We start from the raw sequence: 12,602 nt of genomic DNA, 5'->3' as shown, positions 1-12,602 counted from the left end.
AATTATATACGCTTTCTGGAAGGTGTGGTTAATCAGAAACTGATATTGGTAACCAGTTTTGACGAGCTGATTGAAAATCTCAACCAATAAAAGAATTTCATAAACGTTCTTAGCCTTGGAAAAAAAGCAGCCCCTACTGCATTTGCTTCAACTAGTGTCAAGTTAGTGATGATATCTTAGATAGACTGTGGATCATTTATATATGGATCCGCCAAGAAATGTCTCCTTAAGAAACTTGACACTACCCTCCATGCAATCTTACGAAGAGCCTATTGCAGCTATGTACTGTGAAGTGGGGATCCAGTCCCTTCACTTCAGAAGAAAATATCTCCTGGAAAGATATTTTGCAAAGAAGATAAGACTCAAGAACCCCATTATCTACAAAGGAATAATCTCCCAAAACAGCCCTCATGTTTGTTCCAAATGAATAGGGATACTCTCTTTCCAGAGATTCTTTTGCTATCAAGGCATGGAGGAATTCATAAAGAAGGGCAGGCTGACTGTTAATTTGGATGATGATTCTCCCAGCGCCTCCTCAGCATTGAAAAAAGGAGGACCTCCCCCAAGCTGTGATGAAAATCATATTCCTGGGAAAGTTGGCAGAATACCAGGACTACATCCAAGTTTACACAGATGGCTCTAAGACAGAAAAAAAATGCAGCTGTGCAGTAGTTATACTCTCCCAGGGCCTGTCTCTTTCCTACTGTTTACCCCCCTACCTGACAGTTTTCTCTGGAGAGCTTATGGCACTTAAGTTTTCTCCTCAAGTCATATCAAGCCAAATAGAGACCATCCACTAAAAGTAAATTGTCTACGGGGATTCCTTGCCAGATCTGGATTACCTTTTACACGAGGAACACCAACCGAGAAATGTTGCCACTGAGATTGTAAATATGGCTACATAATATGTAAGAAATGGTATATCAGTCCTATTTTTATGGGTCCCAGCACACTGTGGTATAAAAGGAAATGAAATAGCAGACCAGGTTGCAAAACAAGCCTTCCAACTGGGTCTGATCACTCAAACCCCTATTACTGGTCCTGAATTCCTGTCTTCAATCAGTTCAAAAATTTTGGAGGAAGAAGAGGCTTGGCTCCATTCTTTCCACACCCAGCTCCTGGATCTGTATAATTACAAACAGCCATCAAAAGAAATGTACCTCTCATCTCGCATCCTTTCAACTTGTCACTTTCGTCTTAGATGTGGCCATGCAAGGACTAAATCAACACTCTTCCATTGGAAAATGACCCCTTCCCTCAACTGCGAAACATGTGGAGTGTACGAAGACATACGTCACATCATCTTCAACTGTAAAAAATATGAAAAGGAGAGGGAAATACTAAGGAATTGCTGTGAGAGGGCATTTAAAGCATTCACAATGCGCTCTGTTCTGGGACATTACACGTCTCCTCCTTGGGCTATACAACAAACCAAAAACCTTTTCGGTATATTTGTTAAGACTTGGTTCATTCCCATTAAGGTTTTTTTTTTTTTTTTTTTTTACACCCTTATATTAGCTCATTTTAGAGTCATCAAAATTATTATATTTTTTCCTTTTATCTATGTTCTAACAGTTTTTTTTTTTTTTTTTTTTTTTTTTTTTTTTTTTTTTTTTAGTTGGCGTATGTGACAGGAATGATGTATATTGGCATTATTTATTTAATTGTATTTTAATTGTTTTATGACAAAGCAGTGCTGAATTACTCTGATTCTTTTTTTTCAACGCAGGCATTTGCTACATGTGAATGACCCCCTACCAATAGCACAATAAGTGATACCTGACATGGCTCAATGAATATTTACGAAAGTGACATCCAATTAAGCTAGTGATAACAAAAGGCACACAATAATCGAGTGATACGAACGCATATGACCGATTGGTCGAACACGTCAAACCCCAAACAACAACAACAACAACAACATCAAAACTGCAAACAATCGATCTCTCCTCCAATGGAAAGTTATTTAATTTTCTAGTGAGGTTAGTGGAATTTTTCAATAAGATTTTTGAGTTCCTAAAAGTGGATGGAACGCCACTGACAACTATTTTCCTAATATGGACAGGTGACTGAAAAGTTGATACAATGGCGCGGAGCGGGGCACCATTTTTGTGAATTTTGGGTAAACCATAGATTTTGTGCGCGGAACAACCTTTAAGGTAAAACTTATTATTAAATTGTGGGGTTATACGTAAATTCTTTTTCAATGCCTTTAATCAGGGCCGTCACGTATGGGGGGGCGTCTCCCTAAATATTTTTGGCACTCGGTAAGAAAAAGTGCGCAAACGGTTGGCACGAAGCGTCACAATTTTTCCGACTCCGCCAAAAAATTTTGTTCGTTTTAATAAAAACCACGAAAATACTGACATGTCATTTACAGAAATTAATTAAAAAACACTTTCGAAAAATAAGTTTTTCAAAGAAAAGTAAAGGCCGTTTTAAACTTATGCTCAGGAGATATGAATACCTGTTAAAATTCAAACTCAAAACGACCAGAAATTACTACTAAAGAATAAATGAAACCCAAAACGAACAGAAATTAAATAAACAATCATAGCAAAAAACATACAACAAGTAATAATACAAATGAATAAATAGATCTTAATGCGAGTAATGCTTAAATTGAATATGAAAGTCAAGCTTAAAACGGAAAAAAAATAGTTTGCTATTAAGTTATAAATGAAACTTAAAACGAACAGAAATTAAATAAACAATCAATGCGAACAAACATACAATATATATTAATGTAAATGAATAAATAAATCTTGAAACGAGTGAAACTTAAATTGAATATGCAAATCAAGTTTGAATCGAATACAAATAACTACAAACAAGAGTTTGGGTATCGCCTCACAGCAGAAGCCTAAAACCTACTGCGTCATTGGCGCTTTACTGAAAACTATATGAGTCTTGAACAGTCTTGGAAAGTATAAACAAAATCAAATTGAATATTAGATATATGATATTAATTGATGAAAGGTCAATCAGTTCAAGTTTTTTTTTTCACTGTAATTTTCATTTTCAATGCTGTAAGAACTGGAAAGTAATAAATTTGTAATATACGAGTAATTCGTTTTCAGTGAAGCACCAATGACGCAGAAGGCTTTAGTTTTTTACAGTTAAAGAAGGGGGCAGTATCCAAATTTTGTTTGTAGTGAAAACATATTTGTCTTGACCAATCTTGGAAAGAAGTAATAAATTAAACTGAATATTTTATGTATAATGATATTAATTGCTGAAAGCTCATCAGTTCAAAATTTTACTGTAATTTGAATATTTATTTTCAATATTAAGTACAAAAGAAAACATTTGTAATATAATTCGTTTTCAGTAAAGCGCCAATGACGCAGTAGGTTTTAGGCTTCCGCAGTGAGGCGATACCCAAACTCTTGTTTGTAGTTATTTTTATCCGATTCAAACTTGATTTGCATATTCAATTTAAGTTTCACTCTTTTTAAGATTTATTTATTCATTTACATTAATATATACTGTATGTTTGTTCGCATTGATTGTTTATTTATTTCCTGTTCGTTTTAAGTTTCATTTATACTTTAATAGCAAACTATTTTTTTTCGTTTTAAGCTTGATTTCATATTCAATCTAAGCATTACTCGCTTTAAGATCTATTTATTAATATTATTACTTGTTGCATGTTTTTTGCTATGATTGTTTATTTAATTTCTGTTCGTTTTGGGTTTCATTTATTCTTTAATAGTAATTTCTGGTCGTTTTGAGTTTTAATTTTAACAGGTATTAATATCTCCTGAGCTTAAGTTTAAAATGGCCTTTACTTTTATTTGAAAAACTTATTTTTCGAAAGTTTTTTTTAATTAATTTAAAAAAAAAAACAGGGCCCCCCCCGGCCCTGGGGGTTTTTGTTGACGCCAGAGTTTTGATACTTAACCTTTCAACTATTTTTAACAAAATTTTTATCTGATGCATTTAAGGCGTGGAGGGGGGGGGGTTAGTTGTCCTCCAATCTCTTTTGACTCTTAAAAAGTAAACAAGAACTTTCAATTTCCAATCAAATGAGCCCTCTCTAAAGTTTATACGAGCATCCCTTCCATAAGAAATAATATGAAGGATTCGGAGAATCCTGAAATTACAACCCTTGCCCTGAGGGCTGTGGGGGAGTTGTCATCCTCAAAGACATAATTTCAAGACCTTAAAACTACGTTTAATAAAATAGCTGTCTCAAAATTTTGATTGAATGTGTTTGGGGAAAAGATGGGCGTGAGAGGGGGGTTAGCCCTCAAATCACTTTCGACTATTAAAAAGGGCACTAGCTTTTTGAATTTCCAATCGAATGGGCCTTTTTTGAAGTTTCTGCGACACCGCCTTCTATAAAAAACCTTATATGCACCCAGGGTATAAATTAAAACCCTTGCCTTCAGGGTTGTGGGGGAGAGTCCTCCTCAAAAACATATTTTCTATAAGAAAATCAACTACGCTGAACAAAATGGCTATCTCAAAATTTAAATTGGATGTGTTTGGAAGACTGATGGGCGTGGGAAGGGGGGAGGACTAGTTGCCTTCCAATAGCTTTTAGCTATTAAACAGGGTACCATCCCTTGAATTTCCTGTCAAATAAGCCTTTTTTGAAGTGTCTACGACACAGCTTTCTATAAAAACCTTTTATGCCCCCAGGGCCTAACTGAAAATCCCTGCCCTTAGGGTTGTGGGGGAGTGTCCTCCTCAAAAACATATTTTCTATCTGGAAACAACTACGCTGAACAAAATGGCTATCTTAAAATTTTGATTGGGTGTGTTGGGGGGAATGATGGGCGTGGGAAGGGGGGGGGGCTAGTTGCCCTTCAATCACTTTTGACTATTAAACCGCGTACTAGGCCTATGAAATTTCAATCAAGTGATCCTGTTGCAAAATGTATGCTACAAATTCTTCTGTAAAAGCTTTATATGCACAAAGGGCATAACTTCAAATCCCTGCTCTAAGGGTTGAAGGGGAGTGTCCTTCTCGAAAGCACATTTTGTATCTGGAAATAAACTATACTCAACAAAATGGCTATCTCAAAATTTTGATTGGACGTATTTGGGGAAATGATGGGCGTGGGGGGGGGCTAGTTGCCCTCCAATCACTTTCGACTATAAAAAGGGCACTATTTCTTTGAATTTGCAATCGAATGAGCCTTTTTTGAAGTTTCTACGACAACTTCTTCTATAAAAACCTTATATGCCCTCGGGGCACAACTTATAACCCTTGCCATAAGGGTTGTGGTGAGAGTGTCCTCCTCAAAAACATATTTTCTATCTGGAAATCAACTACGCTGAACAAATAGGCTATCTCAAAATTTTAATTGGATGTGTTTGGGGGAATGATAGGGCTAGTTGCCCTCCAATCACTTTCGACTATTAAAAAGAGCATTATCCCTTTGAATTTCAAATCGAATGAGCCTTTTTTGAAGTTTCTACGACAACTCCTTCTATAAAAACCTTATATGCCCCCATGGCATAGGTTAAAACCCTTGCCCTGAGGGTTGTGGGGGGTTGTCCTCCTCAAAAACAAATTTTCTATCTGGAAATCAACTACGCTGAACAAAATGGCTATCTCAAAATTTTGATTGGATGTGTTTGAGGAAATGACGGGGGTGGGGGGGGGCTAGTTGCCCTCCAATCACTTTCGACTATTAAAAAGGGCATTATCCCTTTGAATTTCAAATCGAATGAGCCTTTTTTGAAGTTTCTACGATAACCCTTTCTATAAAAAACCTTATATGCCCCCAGGGCATAAGTTAAAACCCTTGCCCAGGGCATAAGTCTCAAAATTTTGATTGGATGCGTTTGGGGGAATGATGGGCGTGGGGGGGCTAGTCACCCTCCAAGCACTTTCGACTATTAAAAAGGGCATTGTCCCTTTGAATTTCAAATCGAATGAGCCTTTTTTGAAGTTTCTACGACAACGCCTTCTATAAAAACCTTATATGCCCCCATGGCATAGGTTAAAACCCTTGCCCTGAGGGTTGTGGGGGGTTGTCCTCCTCAAAAACATATTTTCTATCTGAAAATCAACTACGCTGAACAAAATGGCTATCTCAAAATTTTGGTGTGAGGTGTTAGGGGGAATGCTGGGCGTGGGGGGGCTAGTTGCCCTCCAATAATTTTCGACTATTAAAAAGGGCACTAGAACTCTCGATTTCCAATCGAATCAGCCCCCTTTGAAGTTTCTACGACGACCCCTTCAGTATGAAGTGCCTCTGGGAAAAAAAGAATAATAATAAAACATTGGAGCCGTATGGCCTTTACTATAGGCAACGCTACATTGTTGCCTCTGATTGGTCGGTAAATGCAGCAGTTTTACCGACTCCTGCCATGATTATACAGATGGTGACGCAATATTAGATTTGAATAAAGAGCATGGAAATAGTGACATGACATTTACCGAAATCTCAATCTCGGTGGTAAATGCAGCGATTTTACAGACTTGCATAGAGATTTTTCGTATCGTATTCAAAACAGACACGATGTTAATTATTGATAAATAACAGTCGGTAAAAATTACCATCCAGTCCATAAAATTCCTCACTCCCTCCCAAAAACATTTTGGCTAGTAACGAACCTGCCCCTAATTCAGTTCTTGTTGCATTTATGTTTTTGTCAGTGGGGTCAAAATCGAGTTTTTGAAAAGTGGTGCTATGTGAAATAACGGCTTTCATTTTCTGTTCGTAATCAGAACTGTCCATTATTACAATGGGTTTGCCTTTATTAGCTCTAGTGATAATCAGGTCCTAATCCATTTTTAATTGTGAAAATATTTTAATGTCATTTTATGTATTTTCATTTTCAGTTTTTCTCCATTTAATAGAATTTAATTGTTTTACAATTTCGGGTCTAAGATCTTGTGGAGCCTCTGCTTTATCAACAGAAGCGATTATACCTGCTTCTACCTTAGAAGCTATTTTCTAGTAGAAAAAGAAGTCGAAAAACAGAATTTAGACCCTTTTGACAAAATTGCTTCTTGTTGACAAGTCAGAGGTTTTGATGAAACATTTTTAATAGTAGGACCTGGACAGAATCGAAGCTAGAAAATAACGAAATCCTGGAACTTCTCAAATAAAAATCTAATGAATTTATCAACTAACCGATTCTTTGAAAGATTGAAATCATTGTTAAAAGATTTAAGTCATGTCCTTAATTCTGAGAAAATACCTAATAGAAGATTATTCCTTAATATGTTTTCAAAATGATTTATATATTTTACGAAACCTAAACCTAACTGAAACGTTAACTTGAAACGTCTTTTTTTCTGTTCAGAAATTAAATTATTTAAAGCCAAGAGGCTTAGTTTTTTTTTTAATTTCAATTCATTATCCATTCCAAAACGAGTATTTATTCTTAAAGATTTCGGAATCACTGATTCCTTCTTGCAATTTTTTAAGGCAATTTGTTGATTTTAAAGATTTGCATGTTTTTTAACAAGAGACAAATAAAAATTGATAGAAGCGGCTAAGTGTTGCCCGTACACTTGACAAAAGAAAGATTTAAAGCCGAACTGGCCAGTCATGACAAAAAACAGAGAGAAAGACAGAAATGTCACGAAAAGAAAACAAACAGGACTACGGCCAGTAGAAGAAAAAGAAAAAACTAAAGCGACGCGGATATTTCGCCTGAATGTAACAAGGCTAAGAAAATAAAGATAAAAACTAAAATAGCCTAAAATTCAAAACCAAGAAATAAAAACAACAAATATCTATATATACAATTGTCGCTACTGTGACTGAGCGCCACAGAAGCTGAGTAAAGTTGCTCAATGAAAACACTCGCTTCAAACAAACGTTTCAGGAGGCTTGCTAAATTTTAGACGAATAAGGAATAGCCACAACCCAAATTCCTCATGTGGAAAGTTTTACATTGGCCAAATTGACCAACAGTTTGTTGGACAATTTATTAAGCATCACAACTCAATAGATAAAGCTCTAAAACTTAGCAAGTCTCCTGAAAGTCTCTAAAGTCTCCTGAGCTCTAAAGTCTCTTGAAACTTTTGTTCCGGTTCTGGCAGAACACATTTTCTATCACCCTGATCATTACGTATAATTCGACGATGCCGCGGCTATTTCTAACAATAGAGGATTTACACACTGGGCTAGGGAGGCAATTGAAATAAAAAACGTATTCTTACTAATATTTCAATACATAGAGATGCAGGTAATTTAAATATTGACCCAATATATACCATTCTTCATAAAAGTGAACCAAAAGCTAATAAGGGTAAAAAAGTTTTACAAAATCACCAAGGGACTAGATTAAATACAGGACCTAGGAGAATTACAGAAGTAGTAGCAATCAATAGGATTATTTCACAACTTAATAATTAATTTCGTATTCACTTTATTTTTATCCAGTCGCTTTAGTATTTTCATTATAGCAACACTATATAGCTTCTGTGGCGCTCAGTCACAGTAGCGACAATTGTATTTATAGATGTTGTTTTATTCCTTGGTTTATAGTTTTAATCTTTGTTTTCTTAGCATTGAAGATGCCTTGTTTCATACAGGCTAAACATCCATGTCGCTTTAATTTTGTCTTTTCCTTCTACAAGCCGTAGTCCCGTTTGTTTTCTTTTCGTGAGATCTCTCTCTCTCTCTCCCCCTCCCTCTCTCTCTCTCTCTCTCTCTCTCTCTTTGTTTTCAGTAAAGGGGTAGTTCGGCTAAGGAATTAGTCCTTGTCTAATAAAGTACCTTCAAGCCGCGTGCAGCTTGAAAAATTTGAAAGTATGACTTTTAGACTCTAAATTGCATGACGATTTTTTTTTATTTTTTTTTTACCTTTCTTCAAATAAAATTTGTTCTCTTCATCTTTCATTTCGAATGCAAGGATGAATTGACACTTTAATTAGCAATCTTTTTTTCTGCCAAAGTCTTGAATACATTTAAGAGAAGAAATTACCCGCGCTTTAAAAAAGTGTAAATGAATAGTACTTTATGATCAATTTTTCAGTCTTATTTGAGTCACTACTGGAATCAGATGCACAGTTTTAGATTTGAAAAGTCAGGTGAAACAGCAAAGCTGAACAGCCACTGGAGATACTGTAATTCCATAATCGATTCAACGTGAAAAGTTACACTATCAAGCCATCTTTAAGTCAAAATATAGAAAATGTGTACATATCCTGTTTTTGGATTGGACAGCTGACCTTTCACAAGCCAGATTAATATGAAGTATAGATCGCTGGTACGAATTATGAAGGGTGAAAACTAAGTAGGAGATTTCAGAAAAAAGGAAAAGCCTAAATAAAGTGTTTTTTAAAACGCTTCTATTTCCAAATGCAATAAAAAGTAATAAAGAAGTTTTGTTTTCCTGCTAAACAGAAAAATCGAAATTTTAAGACTGAAAATGAAAAATTGACAAAAAAAAGTTTTCATGAATGTTTGGCTACAATATGGCACGACTGCCCCACCCTTTCATATTTTGGTCATAAAAATTAAAATTTTTTGATGTGGCAGGAAAAGAAATTTACTTTATAGTGCATTTGGACAAAATAAATTTTTAGAAAAGAAAAAGCTTTTTCCACCAGCTTTTTCACCTGAAACCTTATCCCGTTCGATTAATGGCCATATTGTCTATACACATAACAATTACATTTTCTGAGGAATAGTACAATTTAACAAAACAAACACTTTTTCAACTGCAAGAAGTAAATGACCAAGAATTTGTACTCGCTGTCTCAAAATTGAAACTTGATGTTCTTGCATTTTCTCCTGAAATAAATAACCAATAATTAAAATTACAGTCTTCAATTGAAAATAGTTAACATGACTAAAATAAACAATTTCATAATAGATACTTTTTGGGAAATGAAAGATGATACATAATTTGCGAAGGCACCATTTCAGTCCTTTTTGGAAAGCTAAGAGCTAAGGATTTTCCTTTTTGGTAGAGAGGACACCAGCTCGAAGGAAACGCCCTTTCTATCCATAGGTACCTGCCCGCTGCTCCCATGACCCACACTTGCTCCAAAATTGCATGTAATATTTGTGACCAGTTAGAAACAGGATCATAAAATACTTCAGTTTAGTCTTATTACAACGCCTCACTTTTTAAAGGTACCAGGGAAAAAAACACTTACTGCAGCATTAGTAGATAAATGTTTTTTAACAAGTTTTTCCAATATTTTTATTTTACTCATTTTACTCTTTCAAAAATTCTGTAATCAACTTTTCCTCATCCTACTTCATGGAAACGATTAAAATTAACTACGCTCGTAATTTTTTAACCTGAGATAACTGCCACCTCCTCTTTAATATTAACCCGTCCTAACTACTAACTATGTGTGGCCACAGTAACAGCCTGAAGCCTATAAACGGGTAGGTATACAGTTTTTTCAACAGATTTTGATCCTCGATATGAATTTACCTGTGTGTGGTGAGAGGCTGAGTCATGAGCTCACCCTTACTAATGGTTCTTAAAGATCAATGCGTATGCAAATTTTCAGCTCAACTGAAATATTGATTTGATCTTAAAGCATAACAGACGAAGTTAAATAAAAGGCTTTAAAAGAGCTTCTTACTTCACAGAAGAACTTCACAGAACTTCTTACTTCCCAGAAGAAATTACTTCACAATATGTTGAAAGCATGTCTGAAGTAAACCATACATATGTTTTACATATGTAATGTAAAACATACATGTCTGAAGGAAAACATACATGTGATTGTATGGAAACCAAACAGCCATACAAATATCAATTGTAAAGAAACAAATCTATTTTTGAGTTTAGAAAACCCCAGGAAAAAATAAAAATCCGAAATCCTGGTGTAACAAATTCCCGAACTTAAGAGTCGGACCATGATTTCCGATCGTGTCTCTAAAATTGGATGATTTAGAAGAAAACACCCTTTTGTGGTCACCAACAGAATAATTAATTTTGCAATTTTTTTTAGGTTTTTTATTTAATTAATAAAAAAAGTTACAAGAGAGTTCAAATTGTAAGAAATTGTAAGGTTTTGGAGAAAAAATTATTATACAGATAATACCACTTGACTCTCCGGACATGGATCCCTTTTGCCACCCCCCCCCCCCCCGACAAAAATGCTGGAGCTAAGCTCTTGATTGCAGATATTCTATTTTGATAACCTTAATCCACATAGTACTTTCGATCTAACTCTTCTCATTTCTGGAGTATACTTTTGGGGGACTCTGGGCCAAACGAAAAGTCTCTCAGAGCTCCTAGCTAATTGGACGACTAGGACCAAACAAGACACCTTTTTTACAAAGACCTATCTATTAATAATAGATAATTTGCATAATCCAGAGCCGTTATCTCCTAATTAAGAGCCGGAGATTTCGGGGATGTCAACCCCGGAGGTATACTTATTAGACCTTGCGACGTTTCCAAACAAAATAAGTGTCTCATAAACTCTCATCCAGCATCAAAGAGGCTACGGGGAACCGGGTATCAGAAAAAGGCATAGGAGGGAGGTTGGTGGCCCTCCAATAACTATCAGCCCTAAAAAAGGCACTCGCACTTTCAAGTTCTAGTTGAATAAGCTTGCTAAGTTTCTGCATCTGCCCCCCCCCCCCCTAAATACAAGATGGTCGGAGGAAAAGTTTTGCGTGTCCTTTTCTCCGAGTGATCCTTCTGACCCTGAGAACCCATAATCTTCGACCCTGAAAGTTTCGAGCCAATCAAATACCAAAATCACACAACCCCCTCCCCTCCTTTTTCCATTACATAAACCTCAAACAATTGGCAATTTAAAGTATACATGACGTTTGTACCAGTGACAGTGGCGGTCATGCCAACCCCAACGCATTCGTATTGGAATATTCGACTATATTGAACAGAACGGGTATCTCAAAATTTTGATCGGATGCATTGAAGAGGCTAGGGGGAGGAGGTTAGCAAAACTAACGCGGGGGGATGGTTAACCTCCAATCACTTTCAACTCTTGAAAAGATTACAAGAGTAATCAATCGAATGAGCTCCCTCCGATGTTTCCACGATCACCCCTTTCATAGAAAGTGGCCACAAGGAAAAAGAATAAAACAATATATTGAATGCACATAGCTCTTTGCTCAGGCAGCACTAGAGTGCTGCCTTTGATAATAGGTATCAGAAGTTGAATAATAAAATACTGCAATTGCCTTCAGTCCTACTTGAAGTATACTTTGTAAAATTAATTGAGGCTATTACCTAAATATACGTTTTGTTTCTGAGACCAATTTTTTTTCATAATTTATTTACGCAATATAAATTTACTTCAAAAACTAAATGTACTATAAATGTGTGCAAACCATGTTTTTATGAAACTTTTACCATAAAGACAACAATCCAAATCACACCAAAATGAAGCTTTCTAAGGATCGGAGTGCAATTGGTACTAATTGCAAATTTTCATTGCTGTGAAACTTCCAAAGTGAACCTAGGACTAAAACCCAGAGGTTCTAACGGTAAAAACCTGGAAATTTTCTTACTTATAGAACTTGTTGTGGTTGGAAGCTAAGGGGAGACAAGAATACATAACCAAAAAATTGCAGAAATAATAAAATCATACCCAGCGTTTTATTTCCCAGCTTTTTCATTTTTAAAATAAGTCTGAATATTTGACAATTTTCAACAAATATCTATAATTCTTGCAGAGTAAAATG

General features: G+C 35.7%; 1 protein-coding gene across 2 annotated transcripts in view; it reads right to left on the bottom strand.

Moving 5' to 3' along the window:
• Positions 1 to 8,784: 8,784 nt before the first annotated feature.
• The window catches only part of LOC148953554 (uncharacterized), a 28,864-nt gene continuing 25,046 nt past the window's right edge, over positions 8,785 to 12,602 (bottom strand). The window contains exon 6 of one of the 2 annotated variants that reach the window (XM_089087735.1): positions 8,785 to 9,713. In XM_089087735.1, coding sequence (XP_088943861.1) covers positions 9,591 to 9,713 — 123 coding nt within the window. In that variant the 3' untranslated portion in view covers positions 8,785 to 9,590. The remainder of the gene's footprint in view (positions 9,714 to 12,602) is intronic. The other variant, XM_089087736.1, reaches the window with a different exon arrangement.

Source organism: Artemia sp. Qi Xiang Cuo, chromosome 4 (assembly GCF_049724085.1).
Source record: "Artemia sp. Qi Xiang Cuo chromosome 4, ASM4972408v1, whole genome shotgun sequence".
Lineage (NCBI taxonomy): Eukaryota > Metazoa > Arthropoda > Branchiopoda > Anostraca > Artemiidae > Artemia > Artemia sp. Qi Xiang Cuo.
The sequence above is the reverse complement of the archived record's forward strand: the minus strand, read 5'-3'. Positions and strand labels throughout refer to the sequence as shown.